At 45.7% G+C, this 27,999-nt stretch overlaps 1 protein-coding gene and 1 long non-coding RNA gene across 2 annotated transcripts; both read right to left on the bottom strand.

Moving 5' to 3' along the window:
* Nucleotides 1-101: 101 nt before the first annotated feature.
* Nucleotides 102-26,521, bottom strand: LOC127920070 (neuronal acetylcholine receptor subunit alpha-9-I). Its single transcript, XM_052503894.1, has 9 exons — nucleotides 26,076-26,521; nucleotides 22,180-22,325; nucleotides 15,747-15,901; nucleotides 12,345-12,525; nucleotides 10,279-10,495; nucleotides 6,699-6,833; nucleotides 4,196-4,311; nucleotides 3,088-3,636; nucleotides 102-316 (listed from the first exon to the last, which is right to left on the bottom strand). Exons 1-8 carry the CDS (start codon nucleotides 26,119-26,121, stop codon nucleotides 3,151-3,153), a joined length of 1,482 nt encoding a protein of 493 aa, XP_052359854.1. The 5' UTR covers nucleotides 26,122-26,521; the 3' UTR covers nucleotides 102-316; nucleotides 3,088-3,150.
* LOC127920071 (uncharacterized) lies at nucleotides 4,353-5,239 on the bottom strand. The gene is made up of 3 exons (XR_008105044.1): nucleotides 4,989-5,239; nucleotides 4,459-4,832; nucleotides 4,353-4,416 (listed from the first exon to the last, which is right to left on the bottom strand). It is a non-coding gene; the product is annotated as an uncharacterized LOC127920071 (long non-coding RNA).
* Nucleotides 26,522-27,999: the final 1,478 nt, after the last annotated feature.

The raw sequence follows: 27,999 nt of genomic DNA, 5'->3' as shown, positions 1-27,999 counted from the left end.
TCCCTCCTTCTCTTCCTCTCCTCCCTCCCTTCCTCATTCCCTCTATCCATCCATCCCTCTCCTCCCTCTCTTCTCCTCCCACTCATCTCTCCTCCCTCCCTTCCTCTCTCCCTCTATCCATCCATCTCTCCACTCCCTCCCTCCGTCAAGTCGCCTTGCCGATGATGAGGATACTCATGAGGAAGACCATGATGAAGAAGATCCACATGAAGAACCGGTCCATCACCTTGGCAACCTTCTTCCACTCCGCCCCTTTAGCACACGTTGCCCGTTGCTCCCGGAAACAGTTGGCGATGTACTGAATGTTATACACCACCTAGAGGAGAGGGGGGAGGAGGGGAGGAGGGAGAGGGAGGGAGGAGGGGGAGGAGGGAGGGGAGAGGGAGGAGAGGGAGGGAGGAGGGGAGGGAGGGAGAGGGAGGAGAGGGAGGGAGGAGGGAGAGGGAGGGAGGAGGGGGAGGGAGGGAGAGGGAGAGGGAGGAGGGAGGGAGGAGAGGGAGGGAGGAGAGGGAGGGAGGGAGGAGAGATGAGAAACAGTTGGCGATGTACTGAATGTTATACACCACCTAGAGGAGAGGGAGGGAGGAGGTGGAGGAGGGAGGGAGAGGGAGGAGAGGGAGGGAGGAGGGGGAGGAGGGAGAGGGAGGACAGGGAGGGAGGAGGGGGAGGGAGGGAGAGGGAGAGGGAGGAGAGGGAGGGAGGAGGGGGAGGGAGGGAGGGAGGAGGGGGAGGGAGGGAGGGAGGGAGGAGAGGGAGGGAGGGAGGGAGGGAGGGAGGGAGGGAGGGAGGGAGGGAGGGAGGGAGGGAGGGAGGGAGGGAGGGAGGGGAGATGAGAAACAGTTGGCGATGTACTGAATGTTATACACCACCTAGAAGAGAGGGAGGGAGGGAGGGAGGGAGGGAGGGAGGGAGGGAGGGAGGGAGGGAGGGAGGGAGGGAGGGAGGGAGGGAGGGAGGAGAGATGAGAAACAGTTGGCGATGTACTGAATGTTATACACCACCTAGAGGAGAGGGAGGGAGGAGGTGGAGGAGGGAGGGAGAGGGAGGAGAGGGAGGGAGGAGGGGGAGGAGGGAGAGGGAGGAGAGGGAGGGAGGAGGGGGAGGGAGGGAGAGGGAGAGGGAGGAGAGGGAGGGAGGGAGGGGGGAGGGAGGGAGGGAGGAGAGGGAGGGAGGGAGGAGAGATGAGAAACAGTTGGTGATGTACTGAATGTTATACACCACCTAGAGGAGAGGGAGGGAGGAGGTGGAGGAGGGAGGGAGAGGGGGAGGAGAGGGAGGGAGGAGGGAGAGGAGGGAGAGGGAGAGGGAGGAGAGGGAGGGAGGGAGGAGGGGAGGGAGGGAGGGAGGGAGGGAGGAGAGATGAGAAACAGTTGGCGATGTACTGAATGTTATACACCACCTAGAGGAGAGGGAGGGAGGAGGTGGAGGAGGGAGAGGGAGGGAGGAGAGAGAGGGAGGAGAGGGAGGGAGGAGGGGGAGGAGAGATGAGAAACAGTTGGCGATGTACTGAATGTTATACACCACCTAGAGGAGAGGGAGGGAGGAGGGGGAGGAGGGAGAGGGAGGGAGGGAGGGAGGAGAGGAAGGAGAGGGAGGGAGGAGGGAAGAGAGGGAGGGAGGGAGGGAGGGAGGGAGGGAGGGAGGGAGGGAGGGAGGGAGGGAGGGAGGGATGAGAAACAGTTGGCGATGTACTGAATGTTATACACCACCTAGAGGAGAGATAGGGAGGGAGGGGAGGGATGGAGGGGGTTCGGGAGGGAGGGAGGGAGATTTGGGAGAGCGGGAGGGGAGGAGGGGAGGGAGTGGAGGGAGAGGAAAGAGGGAGTGGAGGGAGAGGAAAGAGAGGAGGGAGAGGAAGGAGAGGGGGTTCAGGAGAGGAAGGAGAGAGGGTTCAGGAGAGGAGAGAGAGAGGGAGGGAGAGGAATGAGAGAGGGAGGGAGAGGAATGAGAGAGGGAGGGAGAGGAATGAGATGAGAGGGTTCAGGAGAGGAAGGAGAGAGGGTTCAGGAGAGGAAGGAGAGAGGGAGGGAGAGGAAGGAGAGAGGGTTCAAGAGAGGAAGGAGAGAGGGAGGGAGAGGAATGAGAGAGGGAGGGAGAGGAAGGAGAGAGGGAGGGAGAGGAAGGAGAGAGGGAGGGAGAGGAAGGAGAGAGGGAGGGAGAGGAAGGAGAGAGGGAGGGAGGGAGAGGAAGGAGAGAGGGATGGAGGGAGGGAGAGGAAGGAGGGAGGGAGAGGAATGAGAGGGAGGGAGATGAAGGAGAGAGGGAGGGAGAGGAAGGAGAGAGGGAGGGAGGGAAGGAGAGGAATGAGAGAGGGAGGGAGAGGAAGGAGAGAGGGAGGGAGAGGAAGGAGAGAGGGTTCAGGAGAGGAAGGAGAGAGGGTTCAGGAGAGGAAGGAGAGAGGGAGGGAGAGGAATTGAGAGAGGGAGGTGAGAGGATTGAGAGAGGGAGGGAGAGGAATGAGAGAGGGAGGAGAGAGGAAGGAGAGAGGGAGGGAGGGAGAGGGAGGGAGAGGAAGGGAGAGGGAGGGAGGGGAGAGGAATGAGAGAGGGAGGGAGAGGAATGAGAGAGGGAGGGAGAGGAAGGAGAGAGGGAGGGAGAGGAAGGAGAAAGGCAGGGAGGGAGAGGAAGGAGGGAGGGAGAGGAATGAGAGGGAGGGAGAGGAAGGAGAGAGGGAGGGAGAGGAAGGAGAGAGGGAGGGAGGGAGAGGAATGAGAGAGGGAGGGAGAGGAAGGAGAGAGGGAGGGAGAGGAAGGAGAGAGGGTTCAGGAGAGGAAGGAGAGAGGGTTCAGGAGAGGAAGGAGAGAGGGAGGGAGAGGAATTGAGAGAGGGAGGGAGAGGGAGGGAGAGGAATGAGAGAGGGAGGGAGAGAGGAAGGAGAGAGGGAGGGAGGGAGAGGGAGGGAGAGGAAGGAGAGAGGGAGGGAGAGTAATGAGAGAGGGAGGGAGAGGAATGAGAGAGGGAGGGAGAGGAAGGAGAGAGGGAGGGAGGGAGACGAAGAAGAGAGGGAGGGAGAGGAAGGAGAGAAAGAGAGAGAGGAGGCACAGCTCGATAAATCCTGATGTGTGTGATGCAGTGGGCATTAGTCACCTGTTTGTGGTGTGGGCAGGGGCAGGAGCAGGCTGGGGCCGAGGCTGGGTTGAGGTGCTTCTCCTAAGGGTAAGGCAGCGGCTCATTCAGCCCACCATTCTGGAGGTTCCCTGGAGGGGGTGCCTGATAGTCCAGCTCCTCTCTCCCGATGTGGTGGTAATGTCTCAGGGGCTCCCTCTTCTCCTCGCCCCCTTCCCCCTTGGAGGTCTGGCTCGGGTTGCTGTGATGGTTCTGGTTACTACGGTTACTGTAATGATCGTCGCGGTGCCCGCCGTTAGCGTAGCGACTGTTGTCGAGGTGATTTTGATGGGTGCTGTGGTGGTTTTGGAGGTGCCCGTTGCCGTACTGGTACGGAGCGAGGCGATGGCAGTCGTCTTGGTAACAGCCGTCATGGTAGAGGTCGTCGTGGTAATGGTTCCGTGCCAGGGCGGAGTTGCCCGACATTGGTTCCTCACTGTAGAGAGGTGTTCTCTCACTCTCTGGTGTAGTGCAGTTCTCCCCCACCTCGTACACAAACAGGATCTTAGACATGTAGTCAATGATGAGTACCTGGGAACACACACACACACACACACACACACACACACACACACACACACACACACACACACACACACACACACACACACACACACACACACACACACACACACACACACACACACACACACACACACAGTGTCACAGAGATAGAGACATACAGTAAACACACACACGTGGAACAGGCTTGGCCTACCTTGGCCCAGCGAGGAACAGGCTTGGCCTACCTTGGCCCAGTGAGGAACAGGCTTGGACTACCTTGGCCCAGTGAGGAACAGGCTTGGCCTACCTTGGCCCAGCGAGGAACAGGCTTGGCCTACCTTGGCCCAGGGAGGAACAGGCTTGGCCTACCTTGGCCCAGGGAGGAACAGGCTTGGCCTACCTTGGCCCAGGGAGGAACAGGCTTGGCCTACCTTGGCCCAGTGAGGAACAGGCTTGGCCTACCTTGGCCCAGCGAGGAACAGGCTTGGCCTACCTTGGCCCAGTGAGGAACAGGCTTGGCCTACCTTGGCCCAGTGAGGAACAGGCTTGGCCTACCTTGGCCCAGTGAGGAACAGGCTTGGCCTACCTTGGCCCAGTGAGGAACAGGCTTGGCCTCTGCACCACAGAAGTGGATGTTCATGATGAAGATGGTCAGAGATGTCGAGGCCGTGATCATCGTCATCGTCGCTATGTAGTACTTCCCTGGAACACACACACACACACACACACACATTTAGTATACTCTCTGAGGCATCATATTATCACCTATATAGGGAACACTCTCTGAGGGAGGCATCATATTATCACCTATATAGGGAACACTCTCAGAGGGAGGCATCATATTATCACCTATATAGGGAACACTCTCTGAGGGAGGCATCATATTATCACCTATATAGGGAACACTCTCAGAGGGAGGCATCATATTATCACCTATATAGGGAACACTCTCAGAGGGAGGCATCATATTATCACCTATATAGGGAACACTCTCAGAGGGAGGCATCATATTATCACCTATATAGGGAACACTCTCAGAGGGAGGCATCATATTATCACCTATATAGGGAACACTCTCAGAGGGAGGCATCATATTATCACCTATATAGGGAACACTCTCTGAGGCATCATATTATCACCTATATAGGGAACACTCTCTGAGGGAGGCATCATATTATCACCTATATAGGGAACACTCTCTGAGGGAGGCATCATATTATCACCTATATAGGGAACACTCTCTGAGGCATCATATTATCACCTATATAGGGAACACTCTCAGAGGCATCATATTATCACCTATATAGGGAACACTCTCTGAGGGAGGCATCATATTATCACCTATATAGGGAACACTCTCTGAGGCATCATATTATCACCTATATAGGGAACACTCTCAGAGGGAGGCATCATATTATCACCTATATAGGGAACACTCTCAGAGGGAGGCATCATATTATCACCTATATAGGGAACACTCTCAGAGGGAGGCATCATATTATCACCTATATAGGGAACACTCTCAGAGGGAGGCATCATATTATCACCTATATAGGGAACACTCTCAGAGGGAGGCATCATATTATCACCTATATAGGGAACACTCTCTGAGGCATCATATTATCACCTATATAGGGAACACTCTCAGAGGCATCATATTATCACCTATATAGGGAACACTCTCAGAGGCATCATATTATCACCTATATAGGGAACACTCTCAGAGGGAGGCATCATATTATCACCTATATAGGGAACACTCTCAGAGGGAGGCATCATATTATCACCTATATAGGGAACACTCTCTGAGGGAGGCATCATATTATCACCTATATAGGGAACACTCTCAGAGGGAGGCATCATATTATCACCTATATAGGGAACACTCTCTGAGGGAGGCATCATATTATCACCTATATAGGGAACACTCTCTGAGGGAGGCATCATATTATCACCTATATAGGGAACACTCTCAGAGGGAGGCATCATATTATCACCTATATAGGGAACACTCTCTGAGGCATCATATTATCACCTATATAGGGAACACTCTCAGAGGGAGGCATCATATTATCACCTATATAGGGAACACTCTCTGAGGCATCATATTATCACCTATATAGGGAACACTCTCAGAGGGAGGCATCATATTATCACCTATATAGGGAACACTCTCTGAGGAGGCATCATATTATCACCTATATAGGGAACACTCTCAGAGGGAGGCATCATATTATCACCTATATAGGGAACACTCTCAGAGGGAGGCATCATATTATCACCTATATAGGGAACACTCTCAGAGGGAGGCATCATATTATCACCTATATAGGGAACACTCTCAGAGGCATCATATTATCACCTATATAGGGAACACTCTCAGAGGGAGGCATCATATTATCACCTATATAGGGAACACTCTCTGAGGCATCATATTATCACCTATATAGGGAACACTCTCAGAGGGAGGCATCATATTATCACCTATATAGGGAACACTCTCAGAGGGAGGCATCATATTATCACCTATATAGGGAACACTCTCAGAGGCATCATATTATCACCTATATAGGGAACACTCTCAGAGGGAGGCATCATATTATCACCTATATAGGGAACACTCTCTGAGGCATCATATTATCACCTATATAGGGAACACTCTCAGAGGAGGCATCATATTATCACCTATATAGGGAACACTCTCTGAGGGAGGCATCATATTATCACCTATATAGGGAACACTCTCAGAGGGAGGCATCATATTATCACCTATATAGGGAACACTCTCAGAGGGAGGCATCATATTATCACCTATATAGGGAACACTCTCTGAGGGAGGCATCATATTATCACCTATATAGGGAACACTCTCTGAGGCATCATATTATCACCTATATAGGGAACACTCTCAGAGGCATCACATTATCACCTATATAGGGAACACTCTCTGAGGCCTCATATTATCACCTATATAGGGAACACTCTCAGAGGCATCATATTATCACCTATATAGGGAACACTCTCTGAGGGAGGCATCATATTATCACCTATATAGGGAACACTCTCTGAGGGAGGCATCATATTATCACCTATATAGGGAACACTCTCAGAGGGAGGCATGCTCTCTGCCACCATCAGTTGGAAGACAGTGAGGGCCAGTAGAACCGTCACGCCCAGAGAAACCTTCTCTCCTGAGTCAGCGGGCAGGTAGAAACCCAGGGGGGCTAGAACAGAACAAACAAACAACAGCATGAAATAACCAACAATACAATGTAAACAACAACAATAAACAATACAATACAACCACAATCCCAGATGAGCTAGAACAAACAAACAACAGCATGAAATAACCAACAATACAATGTAAACAACAACAATAAACAATACAATACAACCACAATCCCAGATGAGCTAGAACAACACAAACAATAGTCACCACAGAATCCTGCATCTCCAACGGCAACATGAACCATAGAGATGGATAGAGGGGTCAACGGCAGCATGAACCATAGAGATGGATAGAGGGGTCTAAGCCTGCTGTAGCAACATGAACCATAGAGATGGATAGAGGGGTCTAAGCCTGCTGTAGCAACATGAACCATAGAGATGGATAGAGGAGTCTAAGCCTGCTGTAGCAACATGAACCATAGAGATGGATAGAGGGGTCTAAGCCTGCTGTAGCAACATGAACCATAGAGATGGATAGAGGGGTCAACGGCAGCATGAACCATAGAGATGGATAGAGGGGTCTAAGCCTGCTGTAGCAACATGAACCATAGAGATGGATAGAGGGGTCTAAGCCTGCTGTAGCAACATGAACGTACCATAGAGATGGATAGAGGGGTCTATTTCCCCAAAACCTGCTGTAGAAACATGAACCATAGAGATGGATAGAGGGGTCTAAGCCTGCTGTAGCAACATGAACGTACCATAGAGATGGATAGAGGGGTCTATTTCCCCAAAACCTGCTTTAGCAACATGAACCATAGAGATGGATAGAGGGGTCAAAGCCTGCTGTAGCAACATGAACCATAGAGATGGATAGAGGGGTCTAAGCCTGCTGTAGCAACATGAACCATAGAGATGGATAGAGGGGTCTAAGCCTGCTGTAGCACCATGAATGTACCATAGAGATGGATAGAGGGGTCTAATTGTCCCAAAGCCTGCTTTATACTACCACTAATACCAATATAACTATTACTAGTAATACTATTAATAATAACAACAATACAAACACTAATAATAATAATATAAATAAAATAAGAAGCAATAATGCCATCAATAACAATAATAATAATAATAATAATACCAATAATATTAATAATAATAATAATAACAACAATAATATTAATAATAATAATAACAATAATAACAATAATATTAATAATAATAACAATAACAATAATATTAATAATAACAATAATATTAATAATAATAACAATATTAATAATAACAATAATGTTATTAATAATAACTATAACAATAATATTAATAATAATGTTAATAATATTAATAATACTAACAATAATAATAATACTGTTATTAATAATAACTATACCAATAACAATAATATGAATATTAATAACAATAATAATAATAATAATAATATTAATAATGTTAATCATGATGGTGCTAGTGATTCCAGTACCTAGGAATATTAATAACAACAATAGTATTAATAATAATAATATTAATAATGTTAATAATGATGGTGCTGGTGATACCAGTACCTAGGAATATTAGGAATATTAATAATAACAATAGTATCAATAGTATCAATAGTAACAATACCTAGTACCTAGGAATAATAATAATAAATGATGAATGATGCTGGTGATACCAGTACCTAGGAATATTAAATATTAATAACAACAATAGTATCAATAGTATCAATATTAATAACCTAGGAATATTAATAATGATGGTGCTGGTGATACCAGTACCTAGGAATATTAATAATGATGGTGCTGGTGATACCAGTACCTAGGAATATTAATAATGATGGTGCTGGTGATACCAGTACCTAGGAATATTAATAATGATGATGCTGGTGATACCAGTACCTAGGAATATTAATAATGATGGTGCTGGTGATACCAGTACCTAGGAATATTAATAATGATGATGATGCTGGTGATACCAGTACCTAGGAATATTAATAATGATGGTGCTGGTGATACCAGTACCTAGGAATATTAATAATGATGGTGCTGGTGATACCAGTACCTAGGAATATTAATAATGATGGTGCTGGTGATACCAGTACCTAGGAATATTAATAATGATGGTGCTGGTGATACCAGTACCTAGGAATATTAATAATGATGGTGCTGGTGATACCAGTACCTAGGAATATTAATAATGATGGTGCTGGTGATACCAGTACCTAGGAATATTAATAATGATGGTGCTGGTGATACCAGTACCTAGGAATATTAATAATGATGGTGCTGGTGTTACCAGTACCTAGGAATATTAATAATGATGGTGCTGGTGATACCAGTACCTAGGAATATTAATAATGATGGTGCTGGTGATACCAGTACCTAGGAATATTAATAACAACAATAATAATAATAATAATATGTAAAATAACAATAATAATAATATTAATAATAACAATAATAATAATAATAATAATAATAATAATCATCATCATCATAATAACAATAATAATAATAATAACAATAAAGTATTAATAATCCCAATAATAATATTAATAACAACAATAATAATAATATTAATACTGTTAATAATGATGGTGCTGGTGAGATACCAGTACCTAGGAATATTAATAATGATGGTGCTGGTGATACCTGGTACCTATAATATTAATAATGATGGTGCTGGTGATACCAGTACCTAGGAATATTAATAATGATGGTGCTGGTGATACCAGTACCTAGGAATATTAATAATGATGGTGCTGGTGATACCAGTACCTAGGAATATTAATAATGATGGTGCTGGTGATACCAGTACCTAGGAATATTAATAACACTTATGGTGCTGGTGATACCAGTACCTAGGAATATTAATAAGGATGGTGCTGGTGATACCAGTACCTAGGAATAGTAATAATGATGGTGCTGGTGATACCAGTACCTAGGAATATTAATAATGATGGTGCTGGTGATACCAGTACCTAGGAATATTAATAATGATGGTGCTGGTGATACCAGTAGCCAGGAATATTAATTATGATGGTGCTGGTGATACCAGTACCTAGGAATATTAATAATGATGGTGCTGGTGATACCAGTACCTAGGAATATTATTATAATGATGGTGCTGGTGATACCAGTACCTAGGAATATTAATAATGATGGTGCTGGTGATACCACAGTACCTAGGAATATTAATAATGATGGTGCTGGTGATACCAGTACCTAGGAATATTAATAATGATGGTGCTGGTGATACCAGTACCTAGGAATATTAATAATGATGGTGCTGGTGATACCAGTACCTAGGAATATTAATAATGATGGTGCTGGTGATACCAGTACCTAGGAATATTAATAATGATGATGCTGGTGATACCAGTACCTAGGAATATTAATAATGATGGTGCTGGTGATACCAGTACCTAGGAATATTAATAATGATGGTGCTGGTGATACCAGTACCTAGGAATATTAATAATGATGGTGCTGGTGATACCAGTACCTAGGAAGGAGATGAGGAAGCAGGGCAGTAGCAGATTGAAGATGTAGAAGAGAGACCGTCTCTTCAGGTGGAGGGTGTAGGTGATGTCAGGATACGGGTCTGAGCAGCAGCCGTACATGATGACGTTGCGGACCGCCGGCATTCCGTGACACTCCCACTCCACGTTCTCCACAAAGTCCGACAGGTCCCCACTGTCCATCCCCATGGCAACGTCCACCTGGAGACACAGTATACACACTTACAGTATACAGACTGTCCATCCCACGGGCAACGTCCACCTGGAGACACAGTATACACACTTACAGTATACAGACTGTCCATCCCCGTGGCAACGTCCACCTGGAGACACAGTATACACACTTACAGTATACAGACTGTCCATCCCCACAGTGGCAACGTCCACCTGGAGACACAGTACAGTACACAGTATACAGTATACAGACTGTCCATCCCAGAGTGGCAACGTCCACCTGGAGACACAGTATACACACTTACAGTATACAGACTGTCCATCCCCAGGCAACGACACCACCTGGAGACACAGTATACACACTTACAGTATACAGACTGTCCATCCCCGTGGCAACGTCACCAGAGACACAGTATGCACACTTACAGTATACAGACTGTCCATCCCCATGGCAACGTGGAGACACAGTATACACACTTACAGTATACAGACTGTCCATCCCACGTGGCAACGTCCACCTGGAGACACAGTATACACACTTACAGTATACAGACTGTCCATCCCCGTGGCAACGTCCACCTGGAGACACAGTATACACACTTACAGTATACAGACTGTCCATCCCCGTGGCAACGTCCACCTGGAGACACAGTATACACACTTACAGTATACAGACTGTCCATCCCCGTGGCAACGTCCACCTGGAGACACAGTATACACACTTACAGTATACAGACTGTCCATCCCCGTGGCAACGTCCACCTGGAGACACAGTATACACACTTACAGTATACAGACTGTCCATCCCCGTGGCAACGTCCACCTGGAGACACAGTATACACACTTACAGTATACAGACTGTCCATCCCCGTGGCAACGTCCACCTGGAGACACAGTACAGTATACAGTATACAGTATACAGACTGTCCATCCCCGTGGCAACGTCCACCTGGAGACACAGTATACACACTTACAGTATACAGACTGTCCATCCCCGTGGCAACGTCCACCTGGAGACACAGTATACACACTTACAGTATACAGACTGTCCATCCCCGTGGCAACGTCCACCTGGAGACACAGTATACACACTTACAGTATACAGACTGTCCATCCCCGTGGCAACGTCCACCTGGAGACACAGTATACACACTTACAGTATACAGACTGTCCATCCCCGTGGCAACGTCCACCTGGAGACACAGTATACATACTATTTTTTATTGTACCTTTATTTAACCAGGCAAGTCAGTTAAGAACAAATTCTTATTTTCAATGACGGCCTGGGAACAGTGGGTTAACTGCCTGTTCAGGGGCAGAACGACAGATCTGTACCTTGTCAGCTCGGGGATTTAAACTTGCAACCTTCCGGTTACTAGTCCAACGCTCTAACCACTAGGCTACCATGCCGCCTCTACACTCTAACCACTAGACTACCTGCCTCCTCTACACTCTAACCACTAGGCCACCATGCCGCCTCTACACTCTAACCACTAGGCTACCCTGCCGCCTCTACACTCTAACCACTAGGCTACCATGCACAGTATACACACACACACAATATACACACACACACAACATACACACACACACACACACACACACACACACACACACACACACACACACACACACACACACACACACACACACACACACACACACACACACAGTATACACACACACACATACACAGTATACACACAGCGTAGCTAATGTCTGTTCAAATCAAATTGTATTCGTCACATACACATATTTAGTTGTTATTGCGGAAGTCTGTCTGTCTGTCTGTCTGTCTGTCTGTATGTCTGTTCCTGTCTGCCTGTCTGTCTGTCTGTCTGTCTGTCTGTCTGTCTGTCTGTCTGTCTGTCTGTACCTGGTTCCCGTTGTATGTCCAGGACCCAAACGTGAGGTTACACCACTGCCAGTCGAAGGGAAAGTAGGAGACGTCCACAACACAGGAGCTCTTGGTGATGGCCGGCATGTCCCAGGTTATCTCTCCATTGTAACGTAACACCACGTTGGTGTCTGCTGGACCAGATGCTTCCTCATCAGCCCTACACACAGAGACAGAGACACGCAGAGACACAGAGACGCACGGAGACACACAGAGACACAGAGAGACAGAGACACACAGACACAGAGACATACAGACACACAGAGACACACAGACACAAAGAGACACACAGAGACACACAGAGACAGAGACACACAGACACAGAGACATACAGACACACAGAGACACACAGACACACAGAGACACACAGACACACAGAGACACACAGAGACACACAGAGACACACAGACACACAGAGACACACAGAGACAAACAGACACACAGAGACAAACCCAGTATAAATATACACATAGAGAGGTATATAGAGACAGAGAGAGGTATATAGAGAGGTATATAGAGAGGTATATAGAGACAGAGAGAGGTATATAGAGAGGTATATAGAGACAGAGAGAGGTATATAGAGAGGTATATAGAGACACAGAGAGGTATATAGAGACAGATAGAGACAGAGAGTATATAGAGAGTATATAGAGAGGTATATAGAGACAAAGAGAGGTATATAGAGAGGTATATAGAGACACAGAGAGGTATATAGAGAGGTATATAGAGACAAAGAGAGGTATATAGAGAGGTATATAGAGACACAGAGAGGTATATAGAGACAGAGAGAGGTATATAGAGAGGTATATAGAGGTATATAGGTATATAGAGAGGTATATAGAGAGGTATATAGAGAGGTATATAGAGAGGTATATAGAGAGGTATATAGAGAGGTATATAGAGAGGTATATAGAGACCGAGAGAGGTATATAGAGAGGTATATAGAGAGGTATATAGAGAGGTATATAGAGACACAGAGAGGTATATAGAGACACAGAGTATATAGAGAGGTATATAGAGAGGTATATAGAGACAGAGAGAGGTATATAGAGAGGTATATAGAGAGGTATATAGAGAGGTATATAGAGACAAAGAGAGGTATATAGAGAGGTATATAGAGAGGTATATAGAGAGGTATATAGAGAGGTATATAGAGAGGTATATAGAGAGGTATATAGAGACAAAGAGAGGTATATAGAGAGAGAGAGGTATATAGAGAGGTATATAGAGAGGTATATAGAGAGGTATATAGAGAGGTATATAGAGAGAGGTATATAGAGAGGTATATAGAGAGGTATATAGAGAGGTATATAGAGAGGTATATAGAGACACAGAGAGGTATATAGAGAGGTATATAGAGAGGTATATAGAGAGGTATATAGAGAGGTATATAGAGAGGTATATAGAGAGGTATATAGACACAGAGAGGTATATAGAGACACAGAGAGGTATATAGAGAGGTATATAGAGAGGTATATAGAGAGGTATATAGAGAGGTATATAGAGAGGTATATAGAGAGGTATATAGAGAGGTATATAGAGAGGTATATAGAGACACAGAGAGGTATATAGAGACACAGAGGTATATAGAGAGAGAGTATATAGAGAGGTATATAGAGGTATATAGAGACAGAGGTATATAGAGAGGTATATAGAGAGGTATATAGAGAGGTATATAGAGAGGTATATAGAGACACAGAGAGGTATATAGAGAGGTATATAGAGAGGTATATAGAGACACAGAGAGGTATATAGAGAGGTATATAGAGAGGTATATAGAGAGGTATATAGAGAGGTATATAGAGAGGTATATAGAGAGGTATATAGAGAGGTATATGGAGAGGTATACAGAGAGACAGAGATCCAGACTGACTTGTTATAGAGCACTAATGTCAGGTCTCCACAGAGAGAGATCCAGACTGACTTGTTATAAAGCACTATGTCAGGTCTCCACAGAGAGACAGAGAGACAGACTGACTTGTTATAGAGCACTATGTCAGGTCTCCACAGAGAGATCCAGACTGACTTGTTATAGAGCACTATGTCAGGTCTCCACAGAGAGAGATCCAGACTGACTTGTTATGACTGAGCACTATGTCAGGTCTCCACAGAGAGATCCAGACTGACTTGTTATAAAGCACTATGTCAGGTCTCCACAGAGAGATCCAGACTGACTTGTTATAGAGCACTATGTCAGGTCTCCACAGAGAGAGAGAGATCCAGACTGACTTGTTATAAAGCACTATGTCAGGTCTCCACAGAGAGAGATCCAGACTGACTTGTTATAAAGCACTATGTCAGGTCTCCACAGAGAGACAGAGAGACAGACTGACTTGTTATAGAGCACTATGTCAGGTCTCCACAGAGAGAGATCCAGACTGACTTGTTATAAAGCACTATGTCAGGTCTCCACAGAGAGAGATCCAGACTGACTTGTTATAGAGCACTATGTCAGGTCTCCACAGAGAGAGATCCAGACTGACTTGTTATAAAGCACTATGTCAGGTCTCCACAGAGAGAGATCCAGACTGACTTGTTATAGAGCACTATGTCAGGTCTCCACAGAGAGAGATCCAGACTGACTTGTTATAAAGCACTATGTCAGGTCTCCACAGAGAGAGAATCCGCAGACTGACTTGTTATAAAGCACTATGTCAGGTCTCCACAGAGAGAGATCCAGACTGACTTGTTATAAAGCACTATGTCAGGTCTCCACAGAGAGATCCAGACTGACTTGTTATAGAGCACTATGTCAGGTCTCCACAGAGAGATCCAGACTGACTTGTTATAAAGCACTATGTCAGGTCTCCACATAGAGAGATCCAGACTGACTTGTTATAGAGCACTATGTCAGGTCTCCACAGAGAGATCCAGACTGACTTGTTATAAAGCACTATGTCAGGTCTCCACAGAGAGATCCAGACTGACTTGTTATAGAGCACTATGTCAGGTCTCCACAGAGAGATCCAGACTGACTTGTTATAAAGCACTATGTCAGGTCTCCACATAGAGAGATCCAGACTGACTTGTTATAGAGCACTATGTCAGGTCTCCACAGAGAGATCCAGACTGACTTGTTATAAAGCACTATGTCAGGTCTCCACAGAGAGAGATCCAGACTGACTTGTTATAAAGCACTATGTCAGGTCTCCACAGAGAGAGATCCAGACTGACTTGTTATAAAGCACTATGTCAGGTCTCCACAGAGAGAGAATCCGCAGACTGACTTGTTATAAAGCACTATGTCAGGTCTCCACAGAGAGAGATCCAGACTGACTTGTTATAAAGCACTATGTCAGGTCTCCACAGAGAGAGATCCAGACTGACTTGTTATAAAGCACTATGTCAGGTCTCCACAGAGAGACAGAGAGACAGACTGACTTGTTATAAAGCACTATGTCAGGTCTCCAGACCAGGTTACTGGGGATTCGGATAACCTCCAGTCCATCGTATTCCTCTTTATCCCACTTCAGGTAGGCATCGAACCACGTCTGACGGATCCACAGGTAGGTAGTCAACACCTGGTTCCTCTCGTCCTGCACACACGCACACACACACACACACACACACGCACGCACGCGCGCGCACACACACACACGCGCACAAACACACACGTAAGACGTCAGGACAGATGAACCTTGACATCCTGGTTATTTGACGAACATTGTTATATCTACATTACGACCCACTGCTGCCCCCTAGAGACATTAAAAATACACTGCACAAATTACATAGATGCAGTAACCCAGGAACAGGGTTGGAGAGAGAGTCCTGCAGTAACCCAGGAACAGGGTTGGAGAGAGAGTCCTGCAGTAACCCAGGAACAGGGTTGGAGAGAGAGTCCTGCAGTAACCCAGGAACAGGGTTGGAGAGAGAGTCCTGCAGTAACCCAGGAACAGGGTTGGAGAGAGAGTCCTGCAGTAACCCAGGAACAGGGTTGGAGAGTCCTGCAGTAACCCAGGAACAGGGTTGGAACCCAGGAACAGGGTTGGAGAGAGAGTCCTGCAGTAACCCAGGAACAGGGTTGGAGAACAGGGTTGGAGAGTCCTGCAGTAACCCAGGAACAGGGTTGGAGAGAGAGTCGTAACCCAGGAACAGGGTTGGAGAGAGAGTCCGGCAGTAACCCAGGAACAGGGTTGGAGAGAGAGTCCTGCAGTAACCCAGGAACAGGGTTGGAGAGAGAGTCCTGCAGTAACCCAGGAACAGGGTTGGAGAGTCCTGCAGTAACCCAGGAACAGGGTTGGAGAGAGAGTCCTGCAGTAACCCAGGAACAGGGTTGGAGAGAGAGTCCTGCAGTAACCCAGGAACAGGGTTGGAGAGAGTCCTGCAGTAACCCAGGAACAGGGTTGGAGAGAGAGTCCTGCAGTAACCCAGGAACAGGGTTGGAGAGAGAGTCCTGCAGTAACCCAGGAACAGGGTTGGAGAGAGAGTCCTGCAGTAACCCAGGAACAGGGTTGGAGAGAGAGTCCTGCAGTAACCCAGGAACAGGGTTGGAGAGAGAGTCCTGCAGTAACCCAGGAACAGGGTTGGAGAGTCCTGCAGTAACCCAGGAACAGGGTTGGAGAGAGAGTCCCTGCAGGAACAACCCTGCAGTAAACCAGGAACAGGGTTGGAGAGAGAGTCCTGCAGTAACCCAGGAACAGGGTTGGAGAGAGAGTCCTGCAGTAACCCAGGAACAGGGTTGGAGAGAGAGTCCTGCAGTAACCCAGGAACAGGGTTGGAGAGAGAGTCCTGCAGTAACCCAGGAACAGGGTTGGAGAGAGAGTCCTGCAGTAACCCAGGAACAGGGTTGGAGAGTCCTGCAGTAACCCAGGAACAGGGTTGGAGAGAGAGTCCTGCAGTAACCCAGGAACAGGGTTGGAGAGAGAGTCCTGCAGTAACCCAGGAACAGGGTTGGAGAGAGAGTCCCAGGAACAGGGTTGCCTGCAGTAACCCAGGAACAGGGTTGGAGAGAGAGTCCTGCAGTAACCCAGGAACAGGGTTGGAGAGAGAGTCCTGCAGTAACCCAGGAACAGGGTTGGAGAGAGAGTCCTGCAGTAACCCAGGAACAGGGTTGGAGGAACAGGGTTGGAGAGTCCTGCAGTAACCCAGGAACAGGGTTGGAGAGAGAGTCCTGCAGTAACCCAGGAACAGGGTTGGAGAGAGAGTCCTGCAGTAACCCAGGAACAGGGTTGGAGAGAGAGTCCTGCAGTAACCCAGGAACAGGGTTGGAGAGAGAGTCCTGCAGTAACCCAGGAACAGGGTTGGAGAGAGAGTCCTGCAGTAACCCAGGAACAGGGTTGGAGAGAGAGTCCTGCAGTAACCCAGGAACAGGGTTGGAGAGAGAGTCCTGCAGTAACCCAGGAACAGGGTTGGAGAGAGAGTCCTGCAGTAACCCAGGGGTTGGAGGGTCCTGGAACCCAGGAACAGGGTTGGAGAGAGTCCTGCAGTAACCCAGGAACAGGGTTGGAGAGAGAGTCCTGCAGTAACCCAGGAACAGGGTTGGAGAGAGAGTCCTGCAGTAACCCAGGAACAGGGTTGGAGAGAGAGTCCTGCAGTAACCCAGGAACAGGGTTGGAGAGAGAGTCCTGCAGTAACCCAGGAACAGGGTTGGAGAGAGAGTCCTGCAGTAACCCAGGAACAGGGTTGGAGAGAGAACCCAGGAACAGGGTTGGAGAGAGAGAGTCCTGCAGTAACCCAGGAACAGGGTTGGAGAGAGAGTCCTGCAGTAACCTTGCAGTCCTGCAACCCAGGAACAGGGTTGGAGAGAGAGTCCTGCAGTAACCCAGGAACAGGGTTGGAGAGAGAGTCCTGCAGTAACCCAGGAACAGGGTTGGAGAGAGAGTCCTGCAGTAACCCAGGAACAGGGTTGGAGAGAGAGTCCTGCAGTAACCCAGGAACAGGGTTGGAGAGAGAGTCCTGCAGTCCTGCAGTAACCCAGGAACAGGGTTGGAGAGAGAGTCCTGCAGTAACCCAGGAACAGGGTTGGAGAGAGAGTCCTGCAGTAACCCAGGAACAGGGTTGGAGAGAGGGTTGGAGAGTCCTGCAGTAACCCAGGAACAGGGTTGGAGAGAGAGTCCTGCAGTAACCCAGGAACAGGGTTGGAGAGAGAGTCCTGCAGTAACCCAGGAACAGGGTTGGAGAGAGAGTCCTGCAGTAACCCAGGAACAGGGTTGGAGAGAGAGTCCTGCAGTAACCCAGGAACAGGGTTGGAGAGAGTCCTGCAGTAACCCAGGAACAGGGTTGGAGAGTCCTGCAGTAACCCAGGAACAGGGTTGGAGAGAGAGTCCTGCAGTAACCCAGGAACAGGGTTGGAGAGAGAGTCCTGCAGTAACCCAGGAACAGGGTTGGAGAGAGAGTCCTGCAGTAACCCAGGAACAGGGTTGGAGAGAGAGTCCTGCAGTAACCCAGGAACAGGGTTGGAGAGAGAGTCCTGCAGTAACCCAGGAACAGGGTTGGAGAGAGAGTCCTGCAGTAACCCAGGAACAGGGTTGGAGAGAGAGTCCTGCAGTAACCCAGGAACAGGGTTGGAGAGAGAGTCCTGCAGTAACCCAACAGGAACAGGGTTGGAGAACAGGGTTGGAGAGAGAGTCCTGCAGTAACCCAGGAACAGGGTTGGAGAGAGAGTCCAGGGTGGAGAGAGTCCTGCAGTAACCCAGGAACAGGGTTGGAGAGAGAGTCCTGCAGTAACCCAGGAACAGGGTTGGAGAGAGAGTCCTGCAGTAACCCAGGAACAGGGTTGGAGAGTCCTGCAGTAACCCAGGAACAGGGTCCTGGAGAGAGAGTCCTGCAGTAACCCAGGAACAGGGTTGGAACCCAGGAACAGGGTTGGAGAGAGAGTCCTGCAGTAACCCAGGAACAGGGTTGGAGAGAGAGTCCTGCAGTAACCCAGGAACAGGGTTGGAGAGAGAGTCCCAGGAACAGGGTTGGAGAGAGAGTCCGGCAGTAACCCAGGAACAGGGTTGGAGAGAGAGTCCGGCAGTAACCCAGGAACAGGGTTGGAGAGAGAGTCCGGCAGTAACCCAGGAACAGGGTTGGAGAGAGAGTCCTGCAGTAACCCAGGAACAGGGTTGGAGAGAGAGTCCTGCAGTAACCCAGGAACAGGGTTGGAGAGAGTCCTGCAGTAACCTGAACAGGGTTGGAACCTGCAGGAACAGGGTTGGAGAGAGAGTCCTGCAGTAACCCAGGAACAGGGTGGAGAGTCCTGGAGGAACAGGGTTGGAGAGTCCTGCAGTAACCCAGGAACAGGGTTGGAGAGAGTCCTGCAGTAACCCAGGAACAGGGTTGGAGAGAGAGTCCTGCAGTAACCCAGGAACAGGGTTGGAGAGAGAGTCCTGGAACAGGGTTGGAGAGAGAGTCCTGCAGTAACCAGGGTTGGACAGGGGGTTGGAGAGAGGGTGAGTCCTGCAGTAACCCAGGAACAGGGGTTGAGAGTCCTGCAGGGTGTAACCCAGGAACCCAGGAACAGGGTTGGAGAGAGAGTCCTGCAGTGAACCCAGGAACAGGGTTGGAGAGAGGGTCCTGCTAGTGAACAGGGTGATGGTCCAGGAACAGGGTGATGGTCTATAGAGAGAGTCCTGCAGTAACAGGGTATGGTCTTTGATCTGAGACAGGGTGATGGTCTAGAGAGACAGGGTCCTGCACTGATGGTCTAGTGAGTCCTCACCATATCTTTGATCTGAGACAGGGTGATCTGTAGTGAGACAGGGTGATGGTCTATAGTGAGACAGGGTGATGGTCTGTGAGTGATCTGAGAGACAGGGTGATGGTCTATAGTGAGACAGGGTGATGGTCTATAGTGAGACAGGGTGATGGTCTATAGTGAGACAGGGTGATGGTCTGTAGTGAGACAGGGTGATGGTCTATAGTGAGACAGGGTGATGGTCTATAGTGAGACAGGGTGATGGTCTCACTATAGTGAGTGAGACATATCTTTGAGACAGGGTGATGGTCTGTCCACACCATATCTTTGAGACAGGGTGATGGTCTGAGTGAGACAGGGTGATGGTCTATAGTGAGACAGGGTGATGGTCTATAGTGAGTCCTCACCATATCTTTGATCTGAGACAGGGTGATGGTCTATAGTGAGACAGGGTGATGGTCTATAGTGAGACAGGGTGATGGTCTATAGGGTGATGGTCTATAGTGAGACAGGGTGATGGTCTATAGTGAGACAGGGTGATGGTCTATAGTGAGACAGGGTGATGGTCTATAGTGAGACAGGGTGATGGTCTATAGTGAGACAGGGTGATGGTCTATAGTGAGTCCTCACCATATCTTTGATCTGAGACAGGGTGATGGTCTGTAGTGAGACAGGGTGATGGTCTATAGTGAGACAGGGTGATGGTCTATAGTGAGACAGGGTGATGGTCTATAGTGAGACAGGGTGATGGTCTATAGTGAGACAGGGTGATGGTCTATAGTGAGACAGGGTGATGGTCTATAGTGAGTCCTCACCATATCTTTGATCTGAGACAGGGTGATGGTCTATAGTGAGACAGGGTGATGGTCTATAGTGAGTCCTCACCATATCTTTGATCTGAGACAGGGTGATGGTCTGGTGATGATGGTCTATAGTGAGACAGGGTGAGTGAGTCAGGGTGATGGTCTATAGTGAGACAGGGTGATGGTCTATAGTGAGACCATATCTTTGATCTGAGACAGGGTGATGGTCTGTAGTGAGACAGGGTGATGGTCTAAGTGAGACAGGGTGATGGTCTATAGTGAGACATGTCTTTGATCTGAGACAGGGTGATGGTCTGTCTGAGACAGGGTGATGGTCTATAGTGAGTGAGTCTCACCATATCTTTGAGACAGGGTGATGGTCTATAGTGAGACAGGGTGATGGTCTATAGTGAGTCCTCACCATATCTTTGATCTGAGACAGGGTGATGGTCTGTAGTGAGACAGGGTGATGGTCTATAGTGAGACAGGGTGATGGTCTATAGTGAGTCCTCACCATATCTTTGATCTGAGACAGGGTGAGGGTCTATAGTGAGTCCTCACCATATCTTTGATCTGAGACAGGGTGATGGTCTATAGTGAGACAGGGTGATGGTCTATAGTGAGTCCTCACCATATCTTTGATCTGAGACAGGGTGATGGTCTGTAGTGAGACAGGGTGATGGTCTGTGAGACAGGGTGATGGTCTATAGTGAGACAGGGTGATGGTCTATAGTGAGACAGGGTGAGGGTCTATAGTCCTCACCATATCTTTGATCTGAGACAGGGTGATGGTCTATAGTGAGACAGGGTGATGGTCTATAGTGAGTCCTCACCATATCTTTGATCTGAGACAGGGTGATGGTCTGTAGTGAGACAGGGTGATGGTCTATAGTGAGACAGGGTGATGGTCTATAGTGAGTCCTCACCATATCTTTGATCTGAGACAGGGTGATGGTCTATAGTGAGACAGGGTGATGGTCTATAGTGAGACAGGGTGATGGTCTATAGTGAGACAGGGTGATGGTCTGTAGTGAGACAGGGTGATGGTCTATAGTGAGTCCTCACCATATCTTTGATCTGAGACAGGGTGATGGTCTATAGTGAGACAGGGTGATGGTCTATAGTGAGACAGGGTGATGGTCTATAGTGAGACAGGGTGATGGTCTATAGTGAGACAGGGTGATGGTCTATAGTGAGACAGGGTGATGGTCTATAGTGAGACAGGGTGATGGTCTATAGTGAGTCCTCACCATATCTTTGATCTGAGACAGGGTGATGGTCTATAGTGAGTCCTCACCATATCTTTGATCTGAGACAGGGTGATGGTCTATAGTGAGACAGGGTGATGGTCTATAGTGAGACAGGGTGATGGTCTATAGTGAGTCCTCACCATATCTTTGATCTGAGACAGGGTGATCTGTAGTGTGACGTTCAGGGTCTTGTCCGTGTCTTCTACTGGTCTCAGGGCACTGGAGTAATTTTCCATCAGGTCATTAAGCAATTTCTGGGCATAACGACCCTGGGCACTGGTACATACTGGAGGGAGGGGGAGGGGAGGGAGGGGAGAGAGGGAGGGCAGGGGGGAGAAGGGGTAGAGGGAGGGGGAGGGAGGGAGAAGGGGGAGGGAGGGGATGGGGAGAGGGGGGATGGGATGGGGGAGGGTTGAGAGGGGATGGGGTAGAGGGAGGGGGAGGGAGGGAGAAGGGGGAGGGAGGGGATGGGGAGAGGGGGGATGGGATGGGGGAGAGGGAGGGGAGGGAGGGAGAAGGGGAGGGAGGAATTATTGATCTATAATTCTAATTAACATGATAGAGGTTCACCATTTATCTATAACACTAATTAACATGATAGAGGTTCACCATTTATCTATAATACTAATTAACATGATAGAGGTTCACCATTTATCTATAACACTAATTAACATGATAGAGGTTCACCATTTATCTATAACACTAATTAACAACATGATAGAGGTTCACCATTTATCTATAACACTAATTAACATGATAGAGGTTCTCTCACCATTTATCTATAATACTAATTAACATGATAGAGGTTCACCATTTATCTATAACACTAATTAACATGATAGAGGTTCTCTCACCATTTATCTATAACACTAATTAACATGATAGAGGTTCACCATTTATCTATAACACTAATTAACATGATAGAGGTTCTCTCACCATTTATCTATAACACTAATTAACATGATAGAGGTTCACCATTTATCTATAACACTAATTAACATGATAGAGGTTCACCATTTATCTATAACACTAATTAACATGATAGAGGTTCACCATTTATCTATAATACTAATTAACATGATAGAGGTTCACCATTTATCTATAACACTAATTAACATGATAGAGGTTCACCATTTATCTATAATACTAATTAACATGATAGAGGTTCACCATTTATCTATAATACTAATTAACAACATGATAGAGGTTCACCATTTATCTATAACACTAATTAACATGATAGAGGTTCTCTCACCATTTATCTATAATACTAATTATCAACATGATAGAGGTTCTCTCACCATTTATCTATAACACTAATTAACATGATAGAGGTTCACCATTTATCTATAATACTAATTAACATGATAGAGGTTCTCTCACCATTTATCTATAATACTAATTATCAACATGATAGAGGTTCTCTCACCATTTATCTATAATACTAATTATCAACATGATAGAGGTTCTCTCACCATTTATCTATAACACTAATTAACATGATAGAGGTTCTCTCAACATTTATCTATAATACTAATTATCAACATGACAGAGGTTCTCTCACCATTTATCTATAACACTAATTAACATGATAGAGGTTCACCATTTATCTATAACACTAATTAACAACATGATAGAGGTTCTCTCACCATTTATCTATAACACTAATTATCAACATGACAGAGGTTCTCTCACCATTTATCTATAACACTAATTAACATGATAGAGGTTCACCATTTATCTATAACACTAATTATCAACATGACAGAGGTTCTCTCACCATTTATCTATAACACTAATTAACATGATAGAGGTTCTCTCACCATTTATCTATAATACTAATTATCAACATGATAGAGGTTGTCTCACCATTTATCTATAATACTAATTAACAACATGATAGAGGTTCTCTCACCATTTATCTATAATACTAATTAACAACATGACAGAGGTTCTCTCACCATTTATCTATAACACTAATTAACATGATAGAGGTTCTCTCACCATTTATCTATAATACTAATTATCAACATGATAGAGGTTGTCTCACCATTTATCTATAATACTAATTAACAACATGACAGAGGTTCTCTCACCATTTATCTATAATACTAATTAACATGACAGAGGTTCTCTCACCATTTATCTATAATACTAATTAACATGATAGAGGTTCTCTCACCATTTATCTATAACACTATTTAACATGATAGAGGTTCTCTCACCATTTATCTATAACACTAATTAACATGATAGAGGTTCTCTCACCATTTATCTATAACACTAATTATCAACATGATAGAGGTTCTCTCACCATTTATCTATAACACTAATTATCAACATGATAGAGGTTCACCATTTATCTATAACACTAATTATCAACATGATAGAGGTTCTCTCACCATTTATCTATAACACTAATTAACAACATGATAGAGGTTCACCATTTATCTATAATACTAATTATCAACATGACAGAGGTTCACCATTTATCTATAACACTAATTATCAACATGACAGAGGTTCACCATTTATCTATAACACTAATTAACAACATGATAGAGGTTCACCATTTATCTATAACACTAATTAACATGATAGAGGTTCACCATTTATCTATAACACTAATTATCAACATGATAGAGGTTCTCTCACCATTTATCTATAACACTAATTAACATGATAGAGGTTCACCATTTATCTATAACACTAATTAACAACATGACAGAGGTTCTCTCACCATTTATCTATAACACTAATTAACATGATAGAGGTTCTCTCACCATTTATCTATAACACTAATTAACATGACAGAGGTTCTCTCACCATTTATCTATAATACTAATTAACATGATAGAGGTTCTCTCAACATTTATCTATAATACTAATTAACAACATGATAGAGGTTCACCATTTATCTATAACACTAATTATCAACATGATAGAGGTTCTCTCACCATTTATCTATAACACTAATTAACATGACAGAGGTTCTCTCACCATTTATCTATAATACTAATTAACATGACAGAGGTTCTCTCACCATTTATCTATAACACTAATTAACAACATGACAGAGGTTCTCTCACCATTTATCTATAACACTAATTAACATGACAGAGGTTCTCTCACCATTTATCTATAATACTAATTAACAACATGGTAGAGGTTCACCATTTATCTATAACACTAATTATCAACATGATAGAGGTTCTCTCACCATTTATCTATAACACTAATTAACAACATGACAGAGGTTCTCTCACCATTTATCTATAATACTAATTATCAACATGACAGAGGTTCACCATTTATCTATAACACTAATTAACAACATGACAGAGGTTCTCTCACCATTTATCTATAACACTAATTAACATGATAGAGGTTCTCTCACCATTTATCTATAACACTAATTAACAACATGATAGAGGTTCACCATTTATCTATAACACTAATTATCAACATGATAGAGGTTCTCTCACCATTTATCTATAACACTAATTATCAACATGATAGAGGTTCACCATTTATCTATAACACTAATTAACAACATGATAGAGGTTCTCTCACCATTTATCTATAACACTAATTAACATGATAGAGGTTCTCTCACCATTTATCTATAACACTAATTATCAACATGATAGAGGTTCTCTCACCATTTATCTATAACACTAATTAACATGATAGAGGTTCTCTCACCATTTATCTATAACACTAATTAACATGATAGAGGTTCACCATTTATCTATAACACTAATTAACAACATGATAGAGGTTCACCATTTATCTATAACACTAATTAACAACATGATAGAGGTTCACCATTTATCTATAACACTAATTAACAACATGATAGAGGTTCACCATTTATCTATAACACTAATTATCAACATGATAGAGGTTCACCATTTATCTATAACACTAATTAACATGATAGAGGTTCACCATTTATCTATAACACTAATTAACATGATAGAGGTTCACCATTTATCTATAACACTAATTATCAACATGATAGAGGTTCTCTCACCATCGATCCAGCAGCTGATCCACACCAGTAGCACCACCGTCTTCATGTTGCCCTGCTGCCTACAACCAACGGATTAATTATTCAACTCGCAAATAACAGAGACGGCCTAGTTAGAATCCTCTTCTATGGAGTCCCATTGTGATCCACAGCCCAGCCACAGAACACTCTAGATAGAACACTCTGGATAGAACACTCTGGATAGAACACCCTGGATAGAACACTCTAGATAGAACACTCTGGATAGAACACTCTGCACAGAACACTCTAGATAGAACACTCTGGATAGAACACTCTGCACAGAACACTCTAGATAGAACACTCTAGATAGAACACTCTGGATAGAACACTCTGCACAGAACACTCTAGATAGAACACTCTGGATAGAACACTCTGCACAGAACACTCTGGATAGAACACTAGAATGTAGACATTGTGTTCTAGAGTCTTGACGCTATGCTGGTCGTTATTTTTGTGTTCCGTTGTGTCACTGAACCAGGATATCTCTGTCTCTCTCTCACACACACACACACACACACACACACACACACACACACACACACACACACACACACACACACACACACACACACACACACACACACACACGAGCTGGGGATATCAGGTAGCACAAGGACACAGCGTGAAACCAGATACATCAGCATCTATCTGCCCCAAGAAACACAGACACACACACCCCAAGACACACACACTCTGCCTTACTGTGTTACACACACACACACACACACACACACACACACACACACACACACACACACACACACACACACACACACACACACACACACACACACACACACACACACCCTGAGACAGATGTCCATCAGGCAGAGAACAAGCCTTAGATCAGACAGGACAACAGGGGTGTCAAAGAGCAGTACACACAGTGCATTCGGAAAGCATTCAGACCCCAGGCGGAAGCCACTCCTCAGGAAAAGGCACGACAGCCCTCTTGGAGTGAGCCAAAAGCCACCTAAAGGACTCTCAAGCCCATGAGAAACAAGATTCTCTGGTCTGATGAAACCAAGATATAACTCCTTGGCCTGAATGCCTGGCATCACGTCTGGAGGAAACCTGGCACCATCCCTACGGTGAAGCATGGTGGTGGCAGCATCATGCTGTGGGGATGTTTTTCAGTGGTAGGGACTGGGAGACTAGTCAGGATCGAGGCAAAGATGAACGGAGCAAAGTACAGAGAGGTACCTGATGAAAACCTGCTCCAGAGCACTCAGACTGGGGTGAAGGTTCAGCTTCCAACAGCACAACGACCTTAAGCACACAGGCAAGACAACACAGGAGTGACTTTGGGACAAATCTCTGAATGTCCTTGAGTGGCCCAGCCAGAGCCTGGACTTGAATCCGATCGAACATCTCTAGAGAGACCTGAAAATAGCTGTGCAGCGACGCTCCCCATCCAACCTGACAGCTTGAGAGGATCTGCAGAGAAGAATGGGAGAAACTCCCCAAATACAGGTGTGCCAAGCTTGTAGCGTCATACCCAAGAAGACTGAGGCTGTAATCACTGCCAAAGGTGCTTCAACAAAGTACTGACTAAAGGGTCTGAATATTTACAGTACCAGTCCAAAGTTTGGACAACTACTCATTCAATGGTTTTTATTTATTTTACCTATTTTCTACATTGTAGTATAATAGTGAAGACGTCAAAACTATGAAATAACACATATGGAATCATGGAGTAAACCAACAAAGTTAAGCAAATCCAAATATATTTTACATTCTTCAAAGTATAATAATAATAATAATAATAATAGTAGCCACCCTTTGCCTTGATGACAGCTTTGCACCCGCTTGGCATTCTCTCAACCAGCTTCACCTGGAATGCTTTTCCAACAGTCTTGAAGGAGTCTATATAATATATAATACTATATAATATATAATACTATAT

Source organism: Oncorhynchus keta, unplaced genomic scaffold, assembly GCF_023373465.1.
Source record: "Oncorhynchus keta strain PuntledgeMale-10-30-2019 unplaced genomic scaffold, Oket_V2 Un_contig_18252_pilon_pilon, whole genome shotgun sequence".
NCBI classification, from domain to species: Eukaryota; Metazoa; Chordata; class Actinopteri; order Salmoniformes; family Salmonidae; genus Oncorhynchus; species Oncorhynchus keta.
This window is presented reverse-complemented; position numbering and strand designations above follow the sequence as displayed.